Here is a 15,203-nt window from a genome sequence, read left to right on the forward strand (position 1 = left end):
TTACAGATTTTACTATGATAAAAACATTTCCAGAGATTTAATCCAACTGTTATTTTCCCCAATTAAACTTTTGCCTTTCATCTTTCATAATCCTGATTTTAAATCCTCAAACCACCCATGACTCCTATCCTGTTTCACATAATAATACATAAGTTGGTTGGTTTTTTTTTTTTTTTCTTTTGGTTTTGGTTTGGTTTGGGTTTTTGTTTGTTGTTTGTTTGTTTTACTTTGGTGAGGGTTTTTTGGTTTTGTTGTGTTGGGGTGGGGGTTGGTTTGTTTGTTGGATTCGGTTTGGATTGGTTTGGTTTTGGTTTTATTTGGTTTATTTGGTTTTGTTTGGGATTGCTTTTTTTTTCCCCTTGCTTTTTATTGATAACCCAGGAAGCTGTGGAAAAAGAAAAGCAGCATTATTGATGAGGACAAGTCCATAGGGGGCTGTAATTGTGAAAGACCTTCTTAGCATTTAGTTGGAATGCTCAAAGGATGACAACAAGGTCCTTCTTTTAAGCAAAAGAACTGATTTTTGATGATACATATTTCTTGTCAGAAATGCTTCTCTGTCTTCCATGGGATGAAAAGCATGAAGAATTATCCGAGATACCATAAAAATAAACAGATTTTAAAAAGAACGAGTACAAACCAGATGGGCTTCTTAAGAGTCAGCTGAAAGAAGCAAAAGGCCATAGCAGAGTGTTGTACAGCTGATATTCTGGGAAGAGGCTATCCTTGCCAGAGGTACTGCTGTGTTTGACCAGGCAAGCTATTCTCAAAAGCTTTTCTAACATCAGGTCATCCAAAAAAGATACATCCCTGTAATGCCAGACATTGCTGTTTGCTTTCTTAAAATATTAGGCTTGATTTATCTGGTGGAATACAAATCATATGAATTCACTATTATTACTATTTTTCTCTTTCATTTACACAAGTGTAGAATACTTAAAAATAAGACATGGGCTGACAACAGATAATTTCAATCAGATGATAAACTAAACAGTAGATTTCCTGAAAATCCTGGGATGTGCTTTTTTCCCTGTTAGCTTCATCCTCGACTGTACCAAAGAGCTTTCTAGTACCAAGTGACAAATATCCTGCACTTATCAGGAGATGTATGCTCTTCCTTATCCACAACATTTACTCTGTTTTCTGCCAATATGCTCTAATAGAAAATCTCTTCCTGAATCTTAGTAACCAGTTGACTTGTATTAACAAGTTGACAGGAAAGAGGGCAGCCACAATATCCTGCTCAATTTTTCTTTAAGCAGATAGGTTCCACTAATTTCACCATGAGCAGACTGAAAAGGGGACTGAAAAGTGCAGACTAAGTATACTCCATGCTTTGTTTTGTAATAACTATTTATTTATTATGGTTCTTCACATTCAGTTTCCATACTCTAATGCCACAGCAAAACGTGTTTTGAGAACTTGGTAGGTCCAAGGCAAGACATGTTAAGAAATTCACTAATATATCACTTCATTGCTTTCATGAGAGCACACTCACACACTGTCACTTTGTTTTGAGTAGAACCACACTGCTCCTTGTAGAGGCTCCCAGCTCTGTTTGGAATACCCTCTGGAAACCAGCAGGGGCTGCTCACCACCAGCTTCTCACAGGTGCTGTGGAGCATGCTTGGCTGGCATAGGAAGTGCGGCTCCTCGGAGGAGGGGCACAGTGCTGATCAGCTGAGCACACGTGAAAAACACATTCTTACTTCTTCCTTTTGTGAAGAACATATTTACACAAGTGCACCTTTGTAATCGAGATTATTAAATGAGGGCAGACAGTACACCTGCAGAAAGTTTCAGTAGGTGAAGGTTTAAGACATTCATAATACTCTCCTATTTGCAGATGTTAATTTTTCTTTCCAGTTCAGGAAATAAAGGTGGGAGTCACCCATCTAAATATGTGGAATGAGAGAAAATCTTAGTATAAATAGGTATTGCTCTAAAAATGTCTCTGTTGACTGTAAGGGTAGCCCAGGTCTCTTGTCACAGGAGTCAGTGGAATGAATTCCACTCTGTGTGCAAAAAAGGGGAAATTACATGCCTATGATTACTGTTTATGAATTTCAGAGTTCCCTGAAAACTTGGACAGAGTTTTGGCATTTTTCATTAAAACTCTGCAACAAACAGGAGGAAGCCTCATTTTATTTCCCTCCTAGTGTGGATTGTTTTTTCTTCTTTGGAATCTGCTTATCCTAACCTAGTAAAAATTATTAATTTCTAGTGCAACTGAAAAGTCACCACAAACTCCAGAGAGTAATTTCATAGTCATTTCCAAGCTCCAGAGAGTAATTTCATATCTTCAAAATAACCCTATAGCACCAAATCACCCACATTAGGGGTTTTCCAGCAGTGCTTCTGCTAAGCAAATTTTTCAGTGCCATCACTTACTCCCAGTTACCAAAAAGTGGTATTTTCCTTTACTACTAGGATATGACCAATGTACAGGGTTTTCTTCACAAGAGCACACAGAGTTTACATTTTCTGTGTTATTCATTTGTAATTGTGAGAAAAAATAATGGTTAAACAAGATTAATAGATTCCTGCCCCTCAAACATCCTCTTTCCCAAAATAATGAGAAATGTGGCATTTACTCCAGTGTAAAGGAGGCTTTAGGCTGGAAGACTGCTGTCAAAATATAGGCAGCATCTGACTGAACATAGAACTTAGCTGCAGTTAAAATCACAGAATGACAGAACAGGAGAGGCTGGAAGAGACCACAGTGAGTCATCTGGTCCAATTTCCCTGCTCAGGCTGGGTCCCCTAGAGCACATTGCACAGGTTGTGTCCAGACAGCTTTGAACCTCCCTGGAGATGGAGATTCCACAACTTGTCTGGGCAATCTGTTCCAGTGTTTGGTTACCTGCACTGTAAAGAAGTTCTTCCTTGTATTCAGGTGGAACTTCCTGGATATCTATTTCTGCATGCTGCCTCTTGTCCTATTTCTTGGAACCACCTAGAAGAGCCTGGCTCCATCCTCTTTGACACTCTTCCTTTGGATACTTATAGGCATTGGTAAGATCCTCTCTCAGCTGTCTTTTCTCTGGAAGATTTGAAATGTAAAATGTAAAGCATCAGAGGATTGAGTAAATCCATTGGTTAGATCAGTTTTCTTACTAGTGACAAAATATCTTTTGCCCAATGTGATTAATCTCTACATTCATATTGAGAAGAAGTCCTTTTGCAGCCCACCTGGGCTTAACAGTTAATGTTACTTGACCACTAGTGGCCATGAAAACTTTAAAGGGCTGCAAGCTCAGATGCTGGAGCTGAGCAATGCTTTTTTATTTGCAGGAATGTTACTAGAGGAGGAAAATATATAGTTGGTAACCACTGTAACTCAATCTTCCATTACCTTAGGAACAGGCAGTAGTGCTCAGAAATTATCATGCACTATTTTCATGATTAGCCTACAACATATTTGAAACTGTTACCATGTATCAGCATAAAACCTGTTTTCCTAATTCCTCATCTGTGAGTGTTAATTAATCACAGACTAGAAATTGGTGCATCCTGACAGCAGATTTAATGACAGCATTTTTAAAAAAATGCTTAACCTACCTAATGGCAGTACCTTTGCTGTGGCAGTGGCAACTAACAGAACCATCTAGAAGCCACATACACAAACACAAGTTAATTGTTCTTACCTGAACAAAGAGTGTGGCGTATTATAAGTTAGGCAAAAGTGAAAATCTAGCTGAAAGAAAAACTTTAAAAATACAGATATTGCTTTTATTTTCTCTGTATTTTGCAACTTACAAGCTAGGGGACAGATTTGCCTAGTGAAAGAGAGAGACAGCATCAAAATTCTTTCAATGTGTGCTTTTTTGCCTCAATCTCTGGACCACTAGACCATATCATGTCAGTTTGGTTTAGCCTACAGGCTAGAGAAGTTTGATGTTTGACATATTTTCTCCTACTAACAAATTTGAAGACCAACATTTACCATAAGCTACAAGTGAGACCATTTTGTTCACGTGCACAGAACCAGTTCAAGTCATTAGGGTGCTATGGTGCAATTTTAGGGGCAAAAAAGAAAAACAAGCACACATCAGTTACTGCACAAGCTTCAGCTTGTCTCCACAAGCTTGACTGTGGTCTTTAGCCTGTACAGCAGGTGCTTCATACAGCTTTAGATATATCCTTTTAGTAGATGAAACTGGGACACTGAGATTTCATCACAGTTTCTCGGCCAAAACAACAAGACTTCATAGAGCTGTGCCCCAGTTTAGTTCTTTCTTTCGGGATGGGTTCTTTGATAGTGTTTTAATTTAAAATCTCTCTTTTCCCACATACATATAGGCGATCACACGCAGGATCACAGGAGAAAAGAAAGGCATTCGAGTAGTTCAAGTGGCTATGACAGCAACCAAAACAACAGCTCAGGCCAGATGGTTTCTTGTGAACCCTTCCAGGGCTCTCATGTGAGGCAGGCAGAGCTGACACCACCCACTCTGCAGAGGTGCTCCCCACTCTGCACACTGGTCTCCCCTGTCTGGTGTGGGCTCTGACATGGCTGGAAAGAGGTCACCGTGAGGATATTGCTGGAAGAGGAACAGCAGGTGCAGGAAACTAACAGGGTTTACAAACTGTACTGTGCCTGCACATAGGCCACATGTCTGAGGCTCAGCCAAAGAGAAAGACACTGTTTAGCAGACCTGGCCTCACCACAGGAACTTCAAAAATACCAAGACAGAATGAACCAGAAGGAAGCATTGTCTTTGGACTGCTTGGGAGCTTTTAGGGTAAAGTAATAAAGATAATTTGGGTAAGGTAATAAACCATTTATTTTGGGTCTGAGATGCCCAAATTTTATGTCATTTTGGGGATCTCTGCTGTGCTCTTCTGTCACTTTTTATACCCAGACATGACTGTAGTGCAGCAGAGGGCTTTATTCCACAGTGGGGCATGATCATGTGCTATTTGCTTGACATACTAGAGGCAAAAGTGGCACTGCCTATGACATTAATTCAATTTTTCAGCAGGCAGCAGCATCTTGCAGAGTTAGTCCCTGGGAGTTTAAGCATGAGAACCTAATTAATTAAAGTGGGCAAATAACACTGGCGGCATGCACTCCTTCTCTGAGAAGGTGGAGCAGGGGATGCCGGGGGTAGGTGTGCCCCGCACAGCACAGCCTGGGGAAGTGGCCGCTGTGCTGGAAGAGCGTGGCCTGTGCCGGGTGCTGTGTCCGCGTTTGTGCTCAGCCAGCCACCGAGCCCTCCCGTGCTGGGGCACCACGAACTGGTGCGGGATGCGCGTACCCCGTCAGGGAACTGCCATCGGGCCTCTTGCTGCCTCCCGCAGCGGGGAAGGAGGGAAAGCACTTACAGGTAAGTGCTCTGCCCGAAGTGCTTCCCCAATAGCATGTGCTCGGGTTGGACAATGGGAGAAATTTATTCACAGAAAGGACTGCCAAGCATTGGAGCAGGCTGCCCGGGAGGTGGTGGAGTCACCGTCCCTAGAGGCGTTTAAGGAAAGACTGGACATGACACTTAGTGCCGTGGTCTGCCTGACAAGGTGGTGTTCGGCCAAAGGCTGGACTCGATGATCTCAAAGGTCTTTTCCAACCTAAATAATTCTGCGGGCCAGGAGGCACCCGAAGCCCAGCGGGTGCGAGCAGCAGCAGGCCGCTTGTCCTACACGCCACTGTCGGGCAAGCAGCGGTTACCCCCACACGCTTTGCTGCCCCGCAAGGCTGTGGGAGGCACCAGCCCGCCCTCGGGTGTTTGGTGCAGCCCCCGCCCGGCAAAAGAGGATGGCCTGAGAGTGAGCCCCGTTCTGTTAGCGCGCCTGCCGCGCTACCTGCGTCTCTGTGGCCGTGACGAGAGCCCGCCCCGCGCTCATCCGCTCGGCCCGCAGGCGTCTCGGCGGGAGGTGTGAGGCGGCGGCGGCGGGCGGGGGCGCGGCAGCGCCCGGCACTCTCTGCCTGCGGTCCGGGGACTTTCCCCTAGGCGGGCGCGGGGCCCGTGAGGAACGGCTGTCCTCCGTGCGTAGCCTAGCGAGCAGGTCTTCAGAACATCCCAGCATCCTTCGCTTTCTAGTCACGTTATATAAACCACGGCCGACAGGAGAACTTCTAAGGCAGGGTGAGTGTTTGTTTTTTTTGGCTTTTTTTTCTACATTGCGTTTGCCTCCCTGCTGGTTGCCGCAGGCGATGCACAGTGGGCAGGCGGCCTGGCCGCCCCCTGAGGGGCACGGACGGCCGCGGAAGGTGATCGTGGAGGAACGGAGGGGCGCCGGGAACACGCTATGCAAATAGAGCGCCTCGGCCCCGCCCCGAGCCGGGCGGGCGCGCCAGCCCCGCCGTGTGGCCGCCGCTGAGGCCGCCGCGGTGAGGCCGTCCCGCTAAAGCCGCCGCTGAGGCCGCCGCGCTGAGGCCGTCCCGCTAAAGCCGCCGCTGAGGCCGCCGCGCTGAGGCCGCCGCGGTGAGGCCGTCCCGCTAAAGCCGCCGCGGTGAGGCCGTCCCGCTAAAGCCGCCGCTGAGGCCGCCGCTGAGGCCGCCGCGCTGAGGCCGTCCCGCTAAAGCCGCCGCTGAGGCCGCCCCAGCGCCCGCAGGCTGCAACCGGGGCCGGCGGCGACAGACCCCGCACGGGTGCGCACCCGGTAGCGGCTAACAGCAGCCAGCGGGCGGCTGGCCGCAGGGACCCTGCCCTGCGTGCTTAGGCTGTGCTAGCAGAGGAAACGGGAGTCACTTTCTGATGGCTGCGATTTCCCGTACTTCCGTAGAAAAAACGGGTTCAGTTTTCCTTTCGGTTGGTTGGTTTGCTTTGTCCCCCCGAGACAACTCTGCACGCTGACAGTGTAAGTGCAGGTGCTCACCCTGGCCCTCGTCAGCGGTGCCCGACAAGTAAAGACCAGCATCCCAGTCACTAGAGACCAGGACAGTAGCTGGAGGAGGGACACAGGATTTTAGAACAAACACATCTTGCCACAGCCAGTTCCTTCTATTTCTTTCTTTCCTTTAGGGCTAACGAAATGTTAGTAGATAGATTCTCATTTGAAAACTCGACTAGTGCTTATTCACTTGTATGTGAATCGGTGTTTAGTTGCTTTCCATGCAGAATGTGAAATAAAAATAACACACTTCAGCTTTCAGTTTCTTTTACGAGTAGCTACAGACTTGTTCTTTAATGATTCACAACCAAACATCAAAGAGGAATAACATTCAAAATTTTGAAAAAAGTAATTCTAAATCAGGTCTTTTAAAAAAGGCATCTAGCACCTCAGCCTTTTAACACAGTTGCCCTAACAGCCCCTTGAGGTCAGTGAATACTGAGAGCTTTGCTTTACAGACAAGAAACACAGGTTTTCACATTACAGCATGTGCTGCAATTCTGACCCAGAGATCTAGAGGTGACCGAACTAGCAGCAGAGAAAGCTGCAGTACAGAGGGCACGGGATGCAACTCCTGCCTCACAAGCACAGTCCTTACATGTGTCTACTTGAAAACACATCTCACACTTCCCATCATGAATACCACAGCTCCTAAGCACGGCACGGAGCTCGCCCTGCGCTAGAAGCGGACACCAATTCTTGCACCAAGTCACAATTTAGCACACTGCATTCCGAACGCCAGGTGGTGCTCCAGGAATGCCAGCGGGGAACTCCTGAGAAACCTAACTAGGGCGAAGGGCGACCGAGCGCACAGAAGCACAGGGGTCAGGTGGAGGAGGTTCTCAACCAGCCATCAGGAAGGGCGAGCACCCTGCAGCCTTCTGGTGCTCAAAAGCACACAGGGTACAGTATAAACACCACTGTGGTTTAGTCCCAAAACATACAAAATAACTGAAAGTGGAAGTATGTACTACTGAGATCCCAGAAATTCCTATTCATTCCTCTAGCACTTGATCAATGGATCTGTCAGTCAAGTGTAAGGACACCACTAAATGATGCTAACTACTGTAATAGGACAAGATTAATTCAAAATAGCACTGAAGACATTATGTTTTTACAATTACATGTCATTATCCAATATACCAAAACATGCAGTTTGTGCAGGTATTTCAGGAACATTGAAAATAAAAGGTAATCTCCCACTTTCTTTGCCTCAAACTATTCTGTACAGGGAGTAAAAATGTAGCAAAGGAAGGGCTTGATTAGAATGAATGTTTTACGATACACTTGCTGCCTCCAGCAGACAGCAGCATTTTCATTTTGCTTACCTTGGTGTTACAAAAGTTGAAATTCATAGTCTACAGGTCCCCTCTATCAGTTTTATAGTATTTCAGCTACACACCTAAAGAAACCAACTAATTCTTGTGGGATTACACCTTGAAGCCACTCAACGTAAAGCTTTACTGAAGGTGTTGCAATATTATTGAAATGGCTGGAATATTTAGTAGCCAAAACCAAGATACTACAGTGCTTATCACAGAGGTTTTATTGTTTTAGTAGCAGTCAAAATATACTTAGTATAGAAATCCATGTTCATTTGGAAAAAAAAGTACCAAACAAAACTGTAAATGATACTTCACCATATAAATTAAATCAGCTTACAGTTTTGGTGGCCGAAATAGCTGTGACTTGACTGCTAATTGCTAATTTGCCAATGTGATATTAAAAGGGCTCTAACCTGATAGCATAATGTTAAATGGGATCAGGATGTCACTTATATTGCAAGTGTTATGAAAACATCCCATAAAAATAGTCAACCAACTACTTTCTCTCCTAGTATGTGCAACAGTGAACATTATGAGCAACAAGCCTGAAACATATAATTCAACTTTTTGATTGAAATTTTTAAACAACTTTCAATTATTCAAGTATTATGGTCCCTATGTACACACTTCTACAAGCCTAGAAAAGATATGGTAGACAATTGAGCACACTACCATCAAATTGTAAGAATTACAAAAACGTCAGGTTTTAAACAGCAAATTGTACCTTAATAGTTTAATTAAAAATAGAAGAGTTAGGTAGACTATTTTGCAAATACAACAGCACACTAGTGTGCTGTATATTAAGGCAATACCTTTAAATGCGCACTTGTCATCTCTAACAAGTTTTATACAATTGCTACCAAGTGAAAGAACTATCATTGTCTTGCAAAACTGAGAAAGAAATACAAAATATCTGGAAGCCTACATTTTCAAAGTACAAAATTAACCTGCAGTCCTTGTGTTGAAATACTATACACAGTACAAACAGTGATTCTCCCCTACAAGATCTCGCGAGGATTTCTTAAAGCTGGAGGCAAATTTGAAGGTTTTGACTCTTCATCCAGAAGCACCAAATCTTCAATTTCACTACCTTTGTATTTTCTTTTACATATCTTCACAATAACTTTCTTCTTGAGGAATAATTTCAAAGCTTCTCTTGAAGCCACCGCTTTGGCATTTTCCATACTTTTACCACAGCCAGTACCCAAGTAGACAGACTTGCACCTCAGTTCACAAACTATATTTTCCAGAGAGCTTTTATTTTGAGGCAAGTCTGCAAGTTCCTTCAGGGGAACAAAAGCAACATCTAACGTAGCTTTTACAGACTGAATAGATGAATTTAGAAGTTCTGCATGATTTACATTAGGACTGAAGCCTCCAACAGCAACCAGTTTCCAGGCTACGGCTTTGTAGAGTCTGTTGAAAAAAGGCTGTCTTTCCTTGGCATCTTCGCTGGTTAGCGGCTTGCACAGAGCCTTGGCAGGGCTCTCGCCCGCCTGCGCGCCACTCTTGGAGGCCAGCAGGGAAGCGCCGGCCTGAGCCGCACCCCGGGAGGGCCCTTGCTGGGCTCCGCCGCGGGTGGCCAGCAGCGAGGCGGCCGCCTGGGCGCTGCTCTTGGCGGCCAGCAGCGAGGATCCCGGCTGCGCGCCGCTGCGGGCGGCCAGCAGCGAGGCCGCCACCTCCGCGCTGCTCTTGGAGGCCAGCAGCGGCGAGCCCACCTTAGCCGGCCCTTTGGGAGCCAGCAGCAGCGAGGAGCCCACCTGAGTCCCGCTCTTGGGGGCCAGAAGCAGTGAGCTGCTCACCTGAGCGCCGTTCTTGGGCACCGATGCTGGGGCACCCACCTGGGTTTTGGAAGACAGCAATGCAGCACTCGTTTGGGGGGTGCTCTTGGAGGTGGGTGGCACTGCTGCTGCTGCTGCCTGTGGGGTGCTCTTGGACGTTGATGGCACTGCTGCTGCCGCCGCTGCTGCTGCCTGTGGGGTGCTCTTGGACGTTGATGGCACTGCTGCTGCCGCTGCTGCTGCCTGTGGGGTGCTCTTGGTGGTCACTGGCACTGCTGCTGCCACCGCTGCTGGCTGGGGGGTGCTCTTGGACGTTGGTGGCACTGCTGCTGCCTGTGGGGTGCTCTTGGAGGTCACTGGCACTGCTGCTGCCACTGCTGCTGCCTGTGGGGCGCTCTTGGAGGTTGGTGGTATTGCTGCCTCCACTGCTGCTGCCTGAGGGGCGCTCTTGGCAGCCAGTGGTGCTACACTTACTGAAGTTTTCTTTTCAGGTGATGGCACATTTTCACACTTGCTTTCCTTAGGTGGACTTGAGCAAGGCTTCTTTCCTGGCTCTTTTTCAGATGCAGGTGGCTTTTTCTCAGCAGTACTTTCAGCATTAGCAGGTTTTCCTTCTGTTTCTATGTCTGAGACTACGACCATTTCTTGATCTGAACTGCAAGTTGACTGGGAAGTTTCTGGATCTTTGCTAGTACCTTTTTCCTGCTTTTTGGGCAAGGTGCTCTCTGTTTCCTTCACTCCTTCTGCCTTGGTTGTTTTCACATCCTTTCCAACATCCTTAGAGTCTCTGCTTTTCTCAACAGCTTGTCTCTTGCATGGCTCCTCTACCCCTTCTGCAAAACAGGTAAAATATGTGATCCTCTTTGATTTCTGCACTATCAAACAGCCATGTAGAGAAAAGTAATCTAAAACCTTCTAGCAATATTATCTGTGAATTTAAAGGGTATATATTAGCAATACACCTGAACCATTGTTTCAAGTATTAACCTACAATTTCAGAATTTTGGGGTTTTTTGACAAAATCCGGACAATACTCATGTGAGGTTTCAGATGTTGGTTTGGACCCAAGTATGTATTTCTATTCTTGAAGTTCAAACCAAAACTGGTCAACATACATTAAAGAGGCTATCTGATCTAAAAGTAAAGGAAGTGTATTTTGTCTACTAATACCACAAACTATCTTTAAAACATTTGTCTGAGAATTACTTTAAGAAACTCAGTTTCTTACACAGCAACAATGCCTGACTGGCAACAAAGGCAAAGTAACAAGAACATATTTAAGCTGGAGCACAGCAGCCCATATCACAACGCACAAGTTATCAGATTAAAGAGCACCAGCTGTAGAAATTCAAAACAACAGCTCTACATCACCAAATGACTATGTAGGCATTATGTGCATTTTAGAGACATTATATTAGAAAAAGAATAGCACAGAGAGAGGAAACTATTAGCGGGAGTTTAAAAAGTAAATTATTTTGACTACTTTCTAAGCCCGAGGCAAACCGAGAACATTCAGAAACAAGCATTTTCTAGACTCCTATGTATTGTCACAGCTATGATCTGCTAACCATTGCTACTTGATATGCCTCTTTTCTTCACCTTGGCAACCAGTTCGTCTCTCGTGGTGTGGACAGGCGCGTTGGTCACTTGGATGCCTTCGGCCATTTCCAGCGCCCTCTCCATGACCTGCGGCGGGTACCTGGAGGGGCGACAAGAGGAAAGGAGGGAAGGGGCCTCGTCAGGCGGCCGCGCAGCGCCGTCCCCCCGTCCCCCGGCGCGTCCCGCTGAACCCACCGGCATCCCAGGAAGACGTGGTTGGCCCACACCATGGAGAGGGACACCAGGCGCTGCAGCTGGGCGCTGCCCGCCGCCGGCAGCTCCCCCACGTTGCGCAGCAGGAACTCCCGGCGGTACCGCCAGTGGTGCTCGGGCTCGCAGGCCCCGCGCAGCGTCTCTGCCCAGGCCGCCTCTTCCGCCGTCCGCCCCAGGGGCTCGCCCGCCGCCGCCTTCCCCGCCATCGCCGCCGCCGCGGAAACACCCGCCCCGCTGCTTCCGCCCGGCGCGCCCTGAGCTCACATCCGCATGGGCCGGGCCGCAGCGGGCGGGGCGGGAAGGGACGGGAAGGGAAAGGAAGGGAAGGGAGGGGAAGGGAAGGAAGGGAAGGGAAGCGCCCCGGGCCGGTTGGGCCTTGGCGCTCAGCCGGAACCGGCTGTGGCCTGTCCCACCCGCACACCTCGGGGTACCGGGGGAAAAGAGGTGCTCTGGGCTCGGCTGCCAGCCCTGCGTTGTGACTGGCGAAAGCGTGAACAAAACTTCTGCTTTACGGGTTGTTTGTGGGGGATCAAGTGGTGTTTTACCTCAGAATCACAGAATCTCTTAGGCTGGAAAAGTCCTCTGAAATCATGGACTCCAGACTCTGACCGAACACCGCTTTGTCAGCTAGACCATGGCACTAAGTGCCATGTCCTGTCTGCCTCTAAACACCTCCAGGGATGGTGACTCCACCACCTCCCTGAGCAGCCTGTTCCAATGCTTCACAACATTTCTGTGAAGAGATTCCTCCTAATGTTCAACCTAAACCTCCCCTCGTGCAGCTTAGGACTGTGTCCTTTAATCCTGTCACTGGTTGCTTGGTGGAAGAGGCCAATCCCCACCTCGGTACAGCCTCCTCTCAGGTAGTTCTAGAGAGACATAAGGTCTCCCCTGAGCTTCTGTTCTTCTAACAACCCCTGCTCCCTCAGCCACTCCTAATAACGCTTGTGCTCCAGACCCTTCGGTTTCATTTCACTTCTGTGGCCTTGCTCCACCACCTCAATGTCCTTCCTGAACTGAGTGGCCATAACTGGACACAGCAGTTGAGGTGTGGCTTCACCAGTGCTGAGTACAAAGGGGCAATCCCTTCCCTGCTGGCTGCACTATTTCTGATCCAGGCCAGGATGCCACTAGTCTTCTTGGCCACCTGGGCAAACTGTTGGCTCATGTATTGCTGAGTGATGTTCCACCAGCACCCCCAGATCATCTTCCACCAGTGAAAGGAAAAGGACCCTCAGGTCCTTTGCCCTTTTCCTCCTCGGTTTGGTCCATACAATTGGATTTGTTGCCTGGTGTGCAATAGGACAAAATTGCATACTCAAGAGAGACAATGACTATTTATTTCAGAATTGCACAAGCCTGGGTGCTCAGTGCTATTCCACAAATCAGGTACACCCCTCCGGACTTTTCGTGCCATTATTGCTACACAGAAGTTTGGAGTTAGTTACTTTCCAAGGGAAGCCCCTCTATTATGCTTGGTTAGTAATTTCCATACAAGTTATGTAACCCCAACTAACTTCTATCCAATGCTCTGGGGAGGGGTCTTCACCTGGGCAGGGGTATTTTGACATATAGGCATGAATTCTACTCTTATAAGAAGATAGTTCAGGTATAGGATACATGGACCTTGAGTACTTGGCAAGTTAGCAATGTGTACATAGATGTACATCAATGTCTTAATTTGCTCCATTCTTAAAGCCTGTTAGCTCCTAGATGTCCTTGACTAAGGGATGCTGCCTGTTCTCCATTAGGTCTCCTTTCCTGATGGCTTGCACCAAAGACTTATCCAGACTTAAAATAATCTTGACATATTCCAGGTTTTACAACATTGGCATGTGACAGAAAGTTAGTGGCAAGGGCATGGGTTGTTGTAGCATTTTTGAGGAAGCATTAAATGAGGACTGCTGGCTACAAAGGGTTCAGCTAATTGCTCTTGCATCTCTGTAGGCTGTCTTTAGTTTGCAAAATATTACTCCAGAATTTGATTTAAGACTATTTGAACAATTCTCTGTGAAAAAGGGATAAGCACACTATGAAAATACCACAAGCTTCAGTCTGAGATAGGGCTTGCTGAATCAGTGCAAAAGAGTAAAGAATTCTGAATTCTAAAGGGCTGTCCCTGGAGAGTTGTATTGATTTTTCCTCCTGAATGAAAAGTCTGGGTTTGCTTAAGTTTTCAATTTTTAACACCTACATGTCATCATGAACTGAACTACAGGATAGATTGCATTGAAGGAAGGAGTATTTTTCTCCTTAATGACTTAGATGTCTTATTTTGTGGAAATTGTTATGTAGTGGTTTAACTAAGAGTGCCTCTACAGAGCAAAAACTGAGGGATTAAGGAAATGAAGTCAGAAAAAAGAAGTCCAATGCACTTTTGCTCTTTATGCATTGTTAGAATGGAAGTAATTTTTCTTTGCTTTTCTGGTCAGGCCACGCAATGTTACCTTGTGCATTAGCAGAGAGCAAGGGAATAGTAATGAATGGGATGGGGCTGACAGGAAGAAAAGGGCAGAAAGTTTGTACCCTGTCTGCTGTGGGTGTCTTGGAACAATGGGTTTGTTACAAAACAGTGTCAGAAAGTTTAGAAAGTGTAGTCACCACATCTATTTCGAGGCATTAGTTGTATCAGTCCCATATGTGGTTATCTTGTAATATAATTCCTCAAATACAGGAGAGGCATGGTCTATCACATTAGGGTTTCTGCTTAGAGGTGAGGTGAGCCTGTCTCCTAGACCTCTGAGTCTTTGATACCACAGTTCTTGACTTCATGGTCCATACAGACCTTGATGGGTGAATGAAATCCTTGGCAAACGTAGGTTTGAGTTTGCACCTCAGCCAAGTTCATCCATTCTGCCAGCCTGTTATTGCTCTTCAATGAGCCAGCTGGCTTTCTAATGAAAGGCTGGGACTTGACCCAGGCTTGAGATCCGCCCCTCAGAGAGAGCAGGAATTCAACCAAGCCTGAGTAGCTGCACAGAATTGTCTGTACTCTTGCAGAAGAAGAAGAGCAAGCAGTACAGACAAGGATGTCCCGTCCTCTTCCACAAGCATCTGAGTTGCCAAGTGGACTAAGGACTAGTCCACATTGAGCTGCTCACATACCAGTTAAGGGTGGGAGCTGGGGAGGGTTAGATTCCACAGGATGGTGATAGGAACATTTCATACACTCAGAGGGATCTCCAGAAGTCATATTCTGGTGTTGCTGGGTTAATGACAGCCAAACCACAGAGACAGGACTCCACACCTCAGGGCCTTGTGAGTGCTTCCAGTCACCCAGTGTGCATGAGATTGTGTGGACTCACATGTGAGTCCTGGGCTCCTGCAGAAGAATTGTTCTAGGGAGTGTTGGAGACTCAGCACATTATCCAGTCTTAGAGTGGCTAAAGGACTGATTAAAAGAACTTACTCTTGCACAGTTTTAGAGGACAAATTAACTGAGAACCATTTC

The 15,203-nt window shown here is 46.6% G+C and overlaps 1 protein-coding gene across 2 annotated transcripts; it reads right to left on the reverse strand.

Moving 5' to 3' along the window:
- Positions 1-7,096: 7,096 nt before the first annotated feature.
- Positions 7,097-11,964, reverse strand: CDKN2AIP (CDKN2A interacting protein). 2 transcript variants are annotated; one of them, XM_058024232.1, is made up of 3 exons: positions 11,735-11,964; positions 11,509-11,639; positions 7,097-10,773 (listed from the first exon to the last, which is right to left on the reverse strand). In XM_058024232.1, the coding sequence occupies exons 1-3, from the start codon at positions 11,956-11,958 to the stop codon at positions 9,158-9,160; spliced, it is 1,971 nt and encodes a 656-aa protein (XP_057880215.1). In that variant the 5' UTR covers positions 11,959-11,964; the 3' UTR covers positions 7,097-9,157. The 2 variants fall into 2 exon arrangements, with proteins under 2 accessions (XP_057880215.1, XP_057880217.1); XM_058024234.1 differs by having other exon boundaries at positions 11,540-11,639; positions 11,735-11,818.
- Positions 11,965-15,203: the final 3,239 nt, after the last annotated feature.

This window comes from Melospiza georgiana, chromosome 5 (genome assembly GCF_028018845.1).
Source record: "Melospiza georgiana isolate bMelGeo1 chromosome 5, bMelGeo1.pri, whole genome shotgun sequence".
NCBI lineage: Eukaryota > Metazoa > Chordata > Aves > Passeriformes > Passerellidae > Melospiza > Melospiza georgiana.

Excerpts from the sequence above, each read along its gene's own strand:
- CDKN2AIP (XM_058024232.1), bottom strand. The coding sequence starts at position 11,958 with ATGGCGGGGAAGGCGGCGGCGGGCGAGCCCCTGGGGCGGACGGCGGAA. Across the intron at positions 11,640-11,734 it reads CACGTCTTCCTGGGATGCCG|GTACCCGCCGCAGGTCATGG; the intron begins GTGGGTTCAGCG and ends TCGCCCCTCCAG. Across the intron at positions 10,774-11,508 it reads AGGCATATCAAGTAGCAATG|AAGGGGTAGAGGAGCCATGC; the intron begins GTTAGCAGATCA and ends CCTGTTTTGCAG.